The sequence below is a fragment of the Entelurus aequoreus genome, linkage group LG19, assembly GCF_033978785.1.
Source record: "Entelurus aequoreus isolate RoL-2023_Sb linkage group LG19, RoL_Eaeq_v1.1, whole genome shotgun sequence".
NCBI lineage: Eukaryota > Metazoa > Chordata > Actinopteri > Syngnathiformes > Syngnathidae > Entelurus > Entelurus aequoreus.
Genome location: NC_084749.1, coordinates 33,666,495 through 33,679,544, shown reverse-complemented (window position 1 = coordinate 33,679,544; position 13,050 = coordinate 33,666,495). Strand labels below are relative to the sequence as shown.

The following is a 13,050-nucleotide window of genomic DNA, read 5'->3' as shown; positions in this document are numbered from 1 at the left end:
TGTCACTGCATGTCGTACGTCTGTGCTATATGTGCATGCCACAATTTAGATACAAATCATATTTTATCCTTCATTGCCTAAAGCTCCCCTCATAGCCAGAGGGTGAGGTGCATCTAAATACATCCACCTCGCTGTGATGTCACGGCGTAGCCAGGCTGCAAAACCCCTCGAAAAGAGGCATCCACAACTGCGTGGAAGCTTACGCCAAAACTCAGGAACCTTATGATTTTATGCTTTGGTATTGTTTAACATGAGTATCCAACATTGTAAAAACGTTTATTAATCAGAAAAGACAACATTCATTACAGGACCCCTTTAAGTTCCTTCATTAATTAGGGTTGTCAAAAATTGTGTATTAATGCGGGATAATCATTGTCATTATAATTCTGATTTATGCAAATAATTTATTTGCAACACAGAATGATTAAAAATCCCTGAAAAGTGTCCGGCAACACATTTTGGCCAGTTTGTCCAAGTAGTGTTAGTGTCCCACATATGTAAATGTGCAGTCGATTCGGTAGTGACAGGCTGCAATACCAAACTAGTCAATGGAAGACACTGAACAGCAGGTTGGCCCTCTCGAATGGAAATGTTTGTACAGCCATCCCTTGCCACATCGCCCTTCAAATATTGCAGCCTTTCCACATTTTTAGGGGATATTTTTAACGCATATTTTACAATTGATTTGGCCCTAGATTATATATTTTCAAGTATAAAAATCAATACCACAGTAGTATTGGCCACCAGAGGAGACCAAACCAATCAGAGCACGCTGTTCAGTATCGTGGCCGCTGATTGGCTCAACCTCAGGCAGGGTTACTATATTGGATTAATTGAGTGTAAAGGTGACTAAAGATTTATTAAAAAGAAAATCATAAATAGGTTTTTAATGCTTTAACTATGAAAACTATGATTCCGACTTTACGGAAATGTATTTATTGCAGTAATTTCTGGAACCAACCACGACGGAATAGTCAACCAAAATAAAGTATTGTACTGTAAACACTCTGCAGGTAGTCGTGATTAATCCAAATTAATCCACAGCAACTCTAAAACTAATCAGATTTAAAAATGCAACCGTTTGACAGCACTTTCAGTGTCACAGTAGATTCTTGTTCTTGTGACTTTTTTCAGAAGAGGTCTGTTGACCTCTTGTTCCTCCTAAAGGGAGGACTTTTCCATCCAAAGTGAAGTATTTCCTTCCACTGCTGATAGGAGAAACCAGGGTGATACCCTGCTCAGATGAGTGGGAGTATTTATGAAAGGTCTCATCTGAATATTTTAGGCCCAAATTGACTGGCAAGTGCAACTGTGCCCTCCCAGATAAAATTTTGGGGGGAAAAAAATCCTTCAACGTATGGTGTTCTTCTAGTGCAAAACCTTCTGAAATTGTAGGCAAAAAGTTCACCACAACAGATCCTTCCACATGATTTCTGGTGTATTCGTTTGGAAAAATGTTTTTCTTTGTAGTGCATAAAACGAGTCACCAGAAAAACACCATATGAAGAAGTGTTTAAAACAGATGTTATGTTTTTTTTCTTCAGATGAAGTCAGAGGGTTGTGTGTATCTCCGTCTGTGGAATCATGTGCAAGAAATCAATACATAAACATAAGCGCTGTCATCACTGTTTAACCATGCATGTTAATGTCTTGTCTCCTACTAAATGTTTAAATGCGATAAATACACTCTGGGGTTGTTGTGTAAAAAAATTAAAACAAACAGTTACGCTCATGCTCTGACATCTGGTGTGTGGTTGTTGCCACAGGAATCAAAGCAACACAGATGCTGTAATTACTAATTTGATCATTTTTACTATTCAAGTTATAATTTTATAAGGCTCTTTTTTTGTGTAAATCTAAAAAGTCTGTTGGATTTACTTGTGAAGTGGTTTTATTGCAATTTTTTTTATGACTGACTAAAAATTAGTTGGCCTGTCATCACTGTGGCCTTTATTCTGTGTGAGGTATCACTGACTACTAATTAACACCTTTCCATTCATTGCCCTAAGTATTGGGTTAATGGCACATAAGAGAGGGAATGGCTTTTTTATGTATAGAAATTTTTAAATCCTGTGTCTGCTCCTTGTCTAAACTCCGAGGCCAAATGTTGGGTGAAAAGAGGCTACATTTGATAGTGATATTTTTTGTATTTGACAAATGCTAGCTATATAGAGCTCAGTGTGTTTTCACCAGTCACTGGTACAGATTGGGACAGACAGGAAGTATACAGTTTCAGGGTCCCCATGGAAACATACCTTTGGCGTCATGCAGAAGGGGCAATGAGAGTAAATTGTTGTTTTTTTTTAAAATGTTTTTTGGCTGCTTGAGTCACTCTGTAATGTTAAATAAACTTGTGTTTTATAATTAGAACTAATTTGAGTTATATATGCTAATTTTGTCTCCTTCTATAGCTGCTTTCCTGTCCAGTCTAGGCCAGTATGAGATTGCAATCCCAGTACGTGTAGGACCCGATGGAGAGACGCTGCACAAAAAAACATCTCAGCACCAAAGAAGAAGACGCGGTACAGAAGAAATAACACCAGCTGACACCTCTGTATGTTTATTATTTTAATGATGCATATCTGTAACATGCAGCTGACACTTAAACTGACACCATGTATTGTCTACCCTTTTAGCTCTATTACCAGCTGACTACGTCGCGTCACAACTTCCTGCTGAACCTGACGCTGCAGGGAGGCCTGCTGTCCCGCCAGTTCAGGGTGGAGTACTGGAAAAGAGGCAGATTAGCCTGGAGTCACCCATACTCTCCCCACTGCCATTACGTAGGACACCTCCAGGACCAGCCACACTCTAGCAAAGTGGCACTTAGCAACTGTAATGGCCTGGTAAGTTTGATCCACCACTAATGAGTGAGGTGTGTACCGTTGAGGCACTGAAATATTGTTTTCAGTCAGATCACCCGACTTGTTCTTGTAGGTTCGATAAAATAGTTAGACTCGCAATGCCTTAAAGCTCGGGATGAGTACCTTTACCATTTCAATTGATTTGGTATTAATTCTCGGTACCAGTACTCCACCATATTAATTTTTGACACTTCTGTGTTTGTTCATGTGATAATAAATGTTAATTTACTTAATAATAAGATCTATTTTTTAAATTAAATTCAACAGTAAGATGATAATGCTAACTGTGCTGTCCAGTTGTTTTATTTAGATATCTTACACTTTTGAGTCTCATTTACAAGTATTATATAGTAGACTTTGCATGCAGTCGCAATTCCAAAACGTTAAATGGGAGTTATGTATAGGTTACCGTGTGTTGCCGAGTCTAGTCTTATGTTGTGCCCTACAAAGTGTTTATATTGTAAGTATTGTACTTAGTACACAGTCATTTGATTTCAACGTGTACCGTAGCTGTAGTTTTCATTACAAATTTAGATGTGTCGAAAGTGCCATGTAAAATAGCTAATGAACCAAAGCACCTCTGTCAGTCTCTGCCTCTCAGGGGGGAAGAGTTTATTGTTAGGACAAAAACAAAGCATGAGGGAAATGGTAGAAACAGACAAATGGGGCGGATGACTCAGCGCTTTTCTATGTGAATATTTTTCTGGGGTTTTTCTCTAGTCGCAGATCTGTGGCATATCCAAAGTAAATTTATCAATCATAATAATAATGATATGGTTTTATGATTTGTGTTATCCACTGATAATAATCCTATGTGTATTAAGTAATCTCTCCCTTACACCCTGAAGTAAAGGAAAACTTTATATATTTATAATAATATTTAAGTGAATAATCACAAGTTATATGATTACTTAAATTGATATTCTGAGCATTTTTCTAAATTGTTTGGCTTTTTTTGTCAAAAAAACCCCAAAACACATTATTTAGGGGGTGTATGTCGATATATTCTAGATATGTTAATCCCATCTTTAAAAATTAACTAAGGTTTATATGCGTTTTTAGAAGCTGGCGACGTTGGGTTTAGTGTGGGATGGGTATCGGAGTGGCCCAGAATTTGATGCTACGCCCCTGACCGCCACAAAGGGAAAATAGGACTCATTTGGTTTGTCCGAGCGCATTTTCCTGCAGTCGTATCTCAGTGAAGCTGTGTATCCTCTCACCACAAACAGCAGGCTTCTGCAATAACACTCGAATGTGCAGCTGAGAATTAGATGTGTTCACAAAGCGTTAATAAACCGCACACTTAGTTACGGTCAGGCAGACCGGCATGAACATATTCAACCAGTGAGCGGGTGGTATGTCCAGGGGAGCATCACTAACTTTATTATGGGATTAGATTATTTGAAAGGTGCCGCACTGAATGGAGCGGAGAAGCTGGCACTGAGTGGAGGCCGGCACATCTGAAGAGAATCAAAAGTGTTGTCACCCTGTGCCTGACTGGCTTGTTTTGTTCTTGTCCTGCATGCCGTCACATACAGTATGATGCATGTGTATGGTAACATACTTTCTTGCATTTAAACAACATCTTGTTCACTTTGCTTGATTAGTTGCCACTCTCAATGCAATGGCATTATTAGACTTCCTACTGATGCGATTCTGTTGTGTCTCTGCAGCAGGGGGTGATTGTTGCAGGAGAAGAGGAGTTCCTGATTGAACCCCTTGTGTCACCAACCAACCAAACCGGACAAGGGAGGGGGGAGAGAGCTGTGGGACGCCCCCATGTGGTTTATAAGCGCTCATCGCTTCGCCACCAGTACAAAGGCCAATCTTGTGGAGTCATTGGTAAGAATGGGAGATATTTTTTTAGTCATTTTAGGTCCACAGACCACATGGTCAGGTACTTTGTGGATTGTGGTTGGGTCTAAGTACGCACTTGTCACCCAGTCTGTATTATGGGACACCATAAGTAAATATATGCTCATTTAAGGACAAATGTTTGGAAAATATAGTAGTACCTCATCTTATGAGCTTAATTGGTTCTGTGACGCAGCTCCTAACTCAAAACACTTGTATCTCATATCAATATTTCCCTTTGAAATCAATTCAATTGGCGCTTACCCCACACATTAAAACAGCACAATTTTAAAATGTAAAATGCTTTTTAAAATAAAAAACAAACTTTTAGATAATAAATATTGTGTGAAAAACAATAGAAGACATTGTGCTACAAACCACTATTGCTACAGCAGTTGTATGAAGTAATGCAATAATAATGTACAGCATTTACCTTAAAGAGTGGACTTTACAGTATCTCTTTTCAGCTTCTTCTCTGTATAACACACCATCAGCAGCTTTTCCATATTTTCATTTCAGCTGTATAGATATTATTTTAACCTCCTTGACTGGCGTTAGACTCATTTGACTTCAGTATGGTGCAGACTAGCAGTGATCAATCGAATTGCTTCGTCAAGTCTGATTCACGGTCTGTCATAATTTTGATGACTTCTGTTTTTTCAATTAAATAAGTATCATCCACTTCTTCTTCTCAACACTGTCCATCACACTCTTTCTTTCTTACCATGATTGGATAACAAAGTTGTGTCCATCTAGCTATAAGCTAATGTTAGCGAGTAAGACCAAATGTTCTGATCGGATCATATGGGGTTCACTGTGGCATTTACTACGCCAACTCATGGCAGGAATGCTTGTAACTCAAATGTTTGCTTGCGGCCTAAAGCATAACGATTAGTCGAGAGAGAGCTCTTATCTCAAAACACTATTCAATTAGGGCACTCTTAAATTGAAGTACCACTGCATCTATCCTTGCCCTTTTACAACCACTGCACACAGAAAGTGTTTTTCAGAAAGCATTCTGATGGTCAGATGTCTCAGTTGAGATAGCAAATAATGTGTATCCTGTTCTTCAGATGAGAAGCCTACGAAAGGCTCATCATGGTGGAAAAGGACGCTGAACACGCCCCCTCATCACGTCGGTCGAGGCCAATTACCGCTGAAGCGCTCAGTGAGCTGGGAGCGCTACGTCGAGACGCTAGTTGTAGCTGACAAGATGATGGTGGGCTACCACGGTCGAAGGGACATTGAGCAGTACATCCTGGCACTCATGAATATTGTAAGTTTCACTACACAAACGATGCACTCATGTGGAGGAAAAGTTGGGCTGGGTACCGAATTCGGTACTTTTTATAAATAATGATCGAAGTCCGTCAGTATTACCGGGTACCGATTCAGTGTATAAGGTAAGACATATTATCTGGTGTTTTGTTTCGCAATATTACACAAAAGCAACTTTTCTTACTTTCTGGTACCTGCTGATCTGTATTTGGGATCTGTATAAATCCTGAAAAATTGCACGGGTCCGCCTTTGTACTCCGTGCCGACACCGTAGTCGATAAGATTCTTCTTTTTCTCTATCTTCTTGTTATGGGACATTCATCTCTGCTGTTGCCATTTCTAATATAAAGTAGTGTAACGTTCTAACTTAAATCTGTCAGTAAACTCGCCATGAAAGCGCTAAAATATACCTGCGTAGTGAGTTTACATTATTCACCCAAGGAACTTTAGTTGTTAGAGAGTTCCGGTCGAACGGTTTTTCACGGGACACATTTCCGGCTGAGGAGATGCTGCTCCGTTATTGATTTAAGTAAAGTCTGAATGTCATTAACACAGTTAGCTCTATCTTTTGACACTTCTTCCACTCCCGTCCTTGCACGCTACACCGCTACAACAATGAAACAATGTAAATATAAATAAAGGGTTCCAGCTTTGACGAAAGTCCATATTTTAATAAAGCTTTGTATACCTTGAACACAACATAAGGCGCTATACAGTACTATATATTAAACAAACATTGCAAGGAGGTGATAGATTAACTTTATATCCATAAATAAAGTCCTCATCTGTAGCCGTCCTGCCAACACACACACGCACGCACGCACGCACACTGTCACTAGTCCTGTGGTGCACTCAGTTTAAATTCACAAAACTCTTTGACTCCATTGACTGTAACTTTTTACTTCATTCCCAGCTTGTTAAAATCCCTTTAACTTGTGTGTCAGCTTTTTAAGACTGGTCTTTTCTTGTTTCCCTGGAGGTCAGGTTGCCAAACTGTTCCAGGATTCTAGCCTGGGGAATGCAGTCAACATCGTCGTAACACGGCTCATCCTGCTCATGGAGGACCAGGTATATAACCTCCTCTCTCCTCTCCCCTCTCCAGCTCCTAAAATGTGCATGAACTTACCAGCACTTTTTCCAGGGATGCTTTTAAACGACCTTATTGGCCCTGCTGCGTGTGGTAAGACCGTGCAGCTCGATGCATTATAATATTTTCGAGGCTTTGTAGACCAATGTGCCTCAAAGTGTCATTACTGTGTGGTTTTTGAGGTTTCCACTACCTGTCCCAAAAAGGAAGTGTGATGATTAATACCCTAAAAAATAGCTCCAAAACTTACCACTTGGCTCGGCAGAGTGAGGAAATAAATGTTAGGATCATTAGTGCTTCTTTCCTTGCTCCAAGGATAGTCGGGGTTGAGGATATTGAAAGCAGTCCTGTGACTGCTTTCCAAGTCTGAAAAAGTCGCCTTTCCTCAGGAAAAGTTAAATCCAGAGAGCAGTGGGCCTAAAAATGAAGTACTGTGGGATGAGACAATTCCAAGTTATGTCACCGCATGCATTCTTGTGTTACAAGATCTGTGGCCGGCAGGGTCGTCCTCTCCTTCTACTCTCTGAAATCGCATTAAACCATAACAAGCCTTTTCGCCTAATATGCATCCATGTGTGTGATTGGATGCAGGGAGTGATTTTAAAGCAATAGAATGGAAAGTTCAGCAGTTTCTGCTGCCAGATGTGATGATACCATGATGCTTTACTGTATTGCAAGTCATTGATTGTTTCAACAAGGCAACAGAGATCCACGTTTTCAAACATCCTCTCTAAACCGAGTGAGATGACAACTTTGCCTACAGAGCCAAACATTTAGCACGTGGGACACCACAAAACACAGCCAGCATGCCAATACACAACTTTTTATTAGTTCAATGTGGTATCTTTTAACTTCTCACCAAACATTAAAAGCCAATTAAGGAACCATTCTCCTTTAGGCCTTTTTCCAGCAAGCTATCTGTTTTTTCTTACATTTCAATGGTCAAAAGTTGTGAAGAGCACCAATATAGGACCACTTTTCTGAATTGTACGAAACATTTTATCTCATAAGAATTCCAATTAATTAGTTAGAGACAACCACAAATATTCCCTATAATACACATCCCTAATATTCCCTATAATACACAAAAACACACATGTCTTTTTCTTTTTTCATGAAAAAAAATCATATAATTAAACGCTAGAAAAAGGCATCAAACAATGCAGGTAATGGAGATTTGATCTATTCCATCTATAAAACCCTCTAAAAAACCTCCAACAACATTTTATATACGTGCTCTAAGTATGTATTGTATGTAATGTAGTAACAGGCACACAAGTAACAGCCAACGATTTCAACTCTGGGACAAATTATTATCCAGAACCTTATCTTTTCTGAGCCTGGGGATTAACTACACATTTTAGAAGCTGGGTGATAAGCAGATCCATCTATAGCAGTATATCTATAGCAGTAAGTATCATTTAGCGGTATTGCTGAGTGCTACCATAATACAAACTACAAAAATACTTATTGTACAATCTCCACTCTCACTGGAATGCCGACTGACGGGATGTTTGTATCTTTCAGCACAAGACTTGTGTTCCCAGTTTAGATGATGAATCCATCATAATCCCCACTCCCTGAGTAAAAAGCAAATAAGCATCTTGGCGTGTCTTCCTTGGGAAGTTGGCCAACTTTTCGGCTTATGGCCACAACTTTTTACTATGATTCATCATCAAGCACAAACTTTTACCAACCCAGTGGCGATGCAACAGCTCAGTAGAGTGCCGCAGTACCTACTTATCGCTGTGATTAAGGTGCCGTGTTACTAAAAATAGTTCCTGAGCATTTTAATAACACTACGCTAATACTTGGTTAATATGCAGGTCACAGCATGTAGGATAGGATAAGATAGACTTTTATTTATCCCACAATGGGGAAATTACATTGTTGCAGTATTTTACATACAGTAAGAGAAGTAAGTGTAATGAAACAGAGTATTGTTGGCGGTTTTTGTATGTTTGTTAGAGGGCTTTAAAAGCGGAATAGATGTCTCCCATTAGGTACATTGTTAGCTGTCCAGTACAAGTCGGTTTTTTTTACAATTTAGACTGCACAAAAAAGAAAAAAAAAGTGTTACTGTCTCAAATAGGGATTGTGAATGATAGACAAAATTTAAAAAAAAAAAGCATTACCCCTTTAGGATCGCCTACTCATTCTAATCGCTACCCCAGAGTCCTTCATTTATTTGATTGATTTTAGCCATTTTTTATTTAAGTTTTTGTTTCAGACCTAGGGAAGTCCATATAACAGTAAGAAAAACAACATAACAAAGCACATACATGTAGCAGACTACAAACGTACTAGGATAGAAATGACAAACTTATGAGCATACAGCTTTGGATGTAGCCAGTATATATCCTTGCCATTGTTGTTTTACTTCCATCTTGTAAAGTGTGCTTCAGTGTAAAGAAAGGCAGTCATGATTAAAAATTGTATAAAATATGTAGCTGGATTCAGTATGAAGAAAAGACAAAAAAACAAATCCTTCCCTCTTTTAATAAACATCCCAAGAAAAAGAAAGGACACAAAATAATAAATGTCCTCCATGTTTGTTCTTTATGTAACTGGAACATTCCTCTTCTCTTTTTAATTCATTTGTGGATTACACTGTCATGCAAGGATGATGTCACACTATTTATGTAGCTGACATAGCTTCCAGATCAGGTTTTTCCATCGCAAACTAAACGATTCTACTGGACGACTTAGAAAATGGGGCTACAGCATACTGCCAAGTGGTGTAAAAAATGATGGAAGCCTGTGTTAAGTCAGTCAATGGCACAAAGAGTAGACATGACATGTTTAAAAGACACATGCTGACTTCGATAACACATTTCTGTCAGATCTGCTGTATAACCAAGTATCTAAATTCATTTTCATATCCTCCTAATATTCTTCTCTCTGCTCACTCGTATCTCCATCAGCCCACATTAGAGATCAATCATCACGCAGGGAAGTCCTTAGACAGCTTCTGCAAATGGCAGAAATCCATCCAGCACCGGAGCAGCTATGGCAACGCCATACCTGACAATGGCATTGCTCACCATGACACCGCTGTGCTCATCACCAGGTCAGAAAACACATTCTAACATCTTTCTGATCTGGATCTTTAACATTATGTGCTATTATCTTAAAGTACCAGTAGAAAGGAAAAACAAGTTGACTTTATATGCTTAATTGTGTTTTACTGTGACCAATAATGTCAAAATGGAAATATGCAAAAATTAGAAAGAGATGTGCTGTCTATCATTCACAATAATTATGTAAGAAAAAAAACACATGCTTGGCTTTTTTAAATCGTGAATAAATAGCTAACAATTGAGTCAACAGATCAAGGGTCCTTTATTGCGCCCATAAAACCCTCTAAAACATCCCAAAAGAGCCAACAATACCCCATTTACATGTCAAGACCTGAAAATTAAACAAATATGAGTGATAGTGTTATTATAAGTGCTAACGCAGACGGCCTATTTTAGCGGCGCATTGATAGCGGTGAGCTAGTGCTAGCTAAATTACGCTGCTAATGTTGACACACGGGCAGCACGGTGCCACAGGGGTTAGTGCTGTTGCCTCACAATAAGAAGGTCCTGGTTTCGATGCTTGGGGTCTTTCTGTGTGGAGTTTGTATTTTCTCCCCGTGACCACGTTGGTTCCCTCCGGGTACTCTGGATTCCTACCACCTCCAAAGATGTGCAACTGGGGATAAGTTGATGGGCAACACAAAATTGGCCCTAGTGTGTGAATGTTGTCTGTCTATCAGTGTTGGCCCTTTGATGAGGTGGCGACTTGTCAATGGTGTACCCCGCCTTTTGCCCGAATGCAGCTGGGATAGGCTCCAGCCAGCCCCACGATCCCAAGAGGGACAAGCGGAAGAAAATGGATGAATGGATGGATGGATGGATGTTGACACACTGAGCCGGCGACTGTTTCTGCTTTGTCTCAAACTTGGTTAAAGTAAATTCTTAGATTATAACTCACGCATCTCTCACCTGGTTGTAGTAGACAAAGGGGCGGCGTGGCGAAGTTGGTAGAGTGGCCGTGCCAGCAATCGGAGGGTTGCTGATTACTGGGGTTCAATCCCCACCTTCTACCATCCTAGTCACGTCCGTTGTGTCCTTGGGCAAGACAATTCACCCTTGCTCCTGATGGCTGCTGGTTAGCGCCTTGCATGGCAGCTCCCACCATCAGTGTGTGAATGTGTGTGTGAATGGGTGAATGTGGAAATACTGTCAAAGCGCTTTGAGTACCTTGAAGGTAGAAAAGCGCTATACAAGTATAACCCATTTATCATTTATTATTTATAAATGTGGCCACGGACCGGGAGGCTGTTCGACTTTCACATCCCCCAAACTTTTTTTAACCCTTCTTGTTAATCCTAAACAGAATTTTGTGAAGTGAAGTGAATTATATTTATATAGCGCTTTTCTCTAGTGACTCAAAGCGCTTTACATAGTGAAACCCAATATCTAAGTTACATTTAAACCAGTGTGGGTGGCACTGGGAGCAGGTGGGTAAAGTGTCTTGCCCAAGGACACAACTGCAGTAACTAGGATGGCGGAAGCGGGAATCGAACCCGGAACCCTGAAGTTGCTGCTACCAACCGAGCTATGCCGCCCCAATGTTGTGATCATCCTGTCGGTCGGCATCTCAGCGAGGGTGGAAATTGTACAGTAAGTGTTTGTTTTATTATGGTTAGTTTGTATGTTTAGCATCTAGCAATGCTGCTGGTGCTATAGTGTTACAATAAAGCTGCATTTGTTTAGCACTAAGCTTCTAAAACTTATTGCTCTTTGTGTTTGGGCTCAAAAATATAAGATTCTGTATTATCAATTTTTGCAGATTAGAAAGGGATCTCTGGTTCCTAACTCTGTCACGGATCACATGACTGACTTCCTCATTACCTCTCAAAATGGCTCGGGAATCTCCATGAGATTTATACTATTTTGATCCTATCTATTTATTCGCTAACCTTGTAAGTCTTTTGGTGTCATAAATCAGATATATATAATGATTGCTTCAATATAGAGGCAACTTGATTTTCCATTCTACTGGTAGTTTAAATACTGGAAGTTGTTTTGCCCTACTGGAAACACACGTGTGTATGTGTGCGTGCGCGTGTGTACGTGCGTGTGTGATTGTCTGTGTGTGTGTGTGTGTGTGTGTGCGTGTGTATGTAGCTTTAATGCTAATGAGCTGTGTTGGTCCAAAAGGTGTGTGCTGATGTGCATTTTAACCACTTCTTACATATACACTGTGCACACAAACATACACTAGAATAGTTATTTTAGCTACAGTGCTAACATTACAAAATAATCAAACTTACAGCTGACTGGCGAGAAGTTGGCAGGTCTATTAAGTTTTAAGATGTGTAGCGAAGCCTGATTGTCTATATGTATGTTTTCTATAGAATATAAAACTGTCCTCAGTAAAGTTGTGGGTGTATATACAGGGACAGCCTCATTTGGGTAGAGGTGGATCAGAAATATGATGTCCATGAAAAATGTTTTTCCGTACATGACATCATGAAAACACGGAACTTCAAAAGTGACCATTTGAGCGCTCCTTCTTTAAATAGCGGTCCAAACTAAATTATTATAAATGAGCTCCAGAGACTAGATGTCATGATTCCACACGACAGATTGGACTATGTTCATTATTTGCCTGTGTTTAGAATCACTTCCTGTCCTAGTGCTCTTGCTTTGTCAGTATTTCCTCTTTGGTCTCTGTGTTTTGAAGCACCTTTACTTTCTGTTTCTTGACCTGCCAGCACATCTGTTTCATTGTTAATTACTTCTATTTAGTTTCACTTGGTTCCCTCTGTCAGTGCTGGATCATTGTCTGTTTAGTGTGTTTGTGTTCTGTTTAACTTGGTTCCTGCATAGCTTTCCCTATGCTTCCGGTGCACTTCCCAGCTGCACCACATATACTTTTACCTGCATGCCATCTGCTGTCTTCTGCATTTTTGGG

The 13,050-nt window shown here is 39.8% G+C and overlaps 1 protein-coding gene across 1 annotated transcript in view; it reads left to right on the top strand.

The window, feature by feature from the left end:
- The window catches only part of adamts10 (ADAM metallopeptidase with thrombospondin type 1 motif, 10), a 127,132-nt gene that overhangs the window by 48,387 nt on the left and 65,695 nt on the right, over nt 1-13,050 (top strand). Inside the window, exons 3-8 of the mRNA XM_062028363.1 lie at nt 2,412-2,554; nt 2,637-2,846; nt 4,538-4,706; nt 5,792-5,994; nt 6,981-7,064; nt 10,008-10,153. Coding sequence (XP_061884347.1) covers nt 2,412-2,554; nt 2,637-2,846; nt 4,538-4,706; nt 5,792-5,994; nt 6,981-7,064; nt 10,008-10,153 — 955 coding nt within the window. The remainder of the gene's footprint in view (nt 1-2,411; nt 2,555-2,636; nt 2,847-4,537; nt 4,707-5,791; nt 5,995-6,980; nt 7,065-10,007; nt 10,154-13,050) is intronic.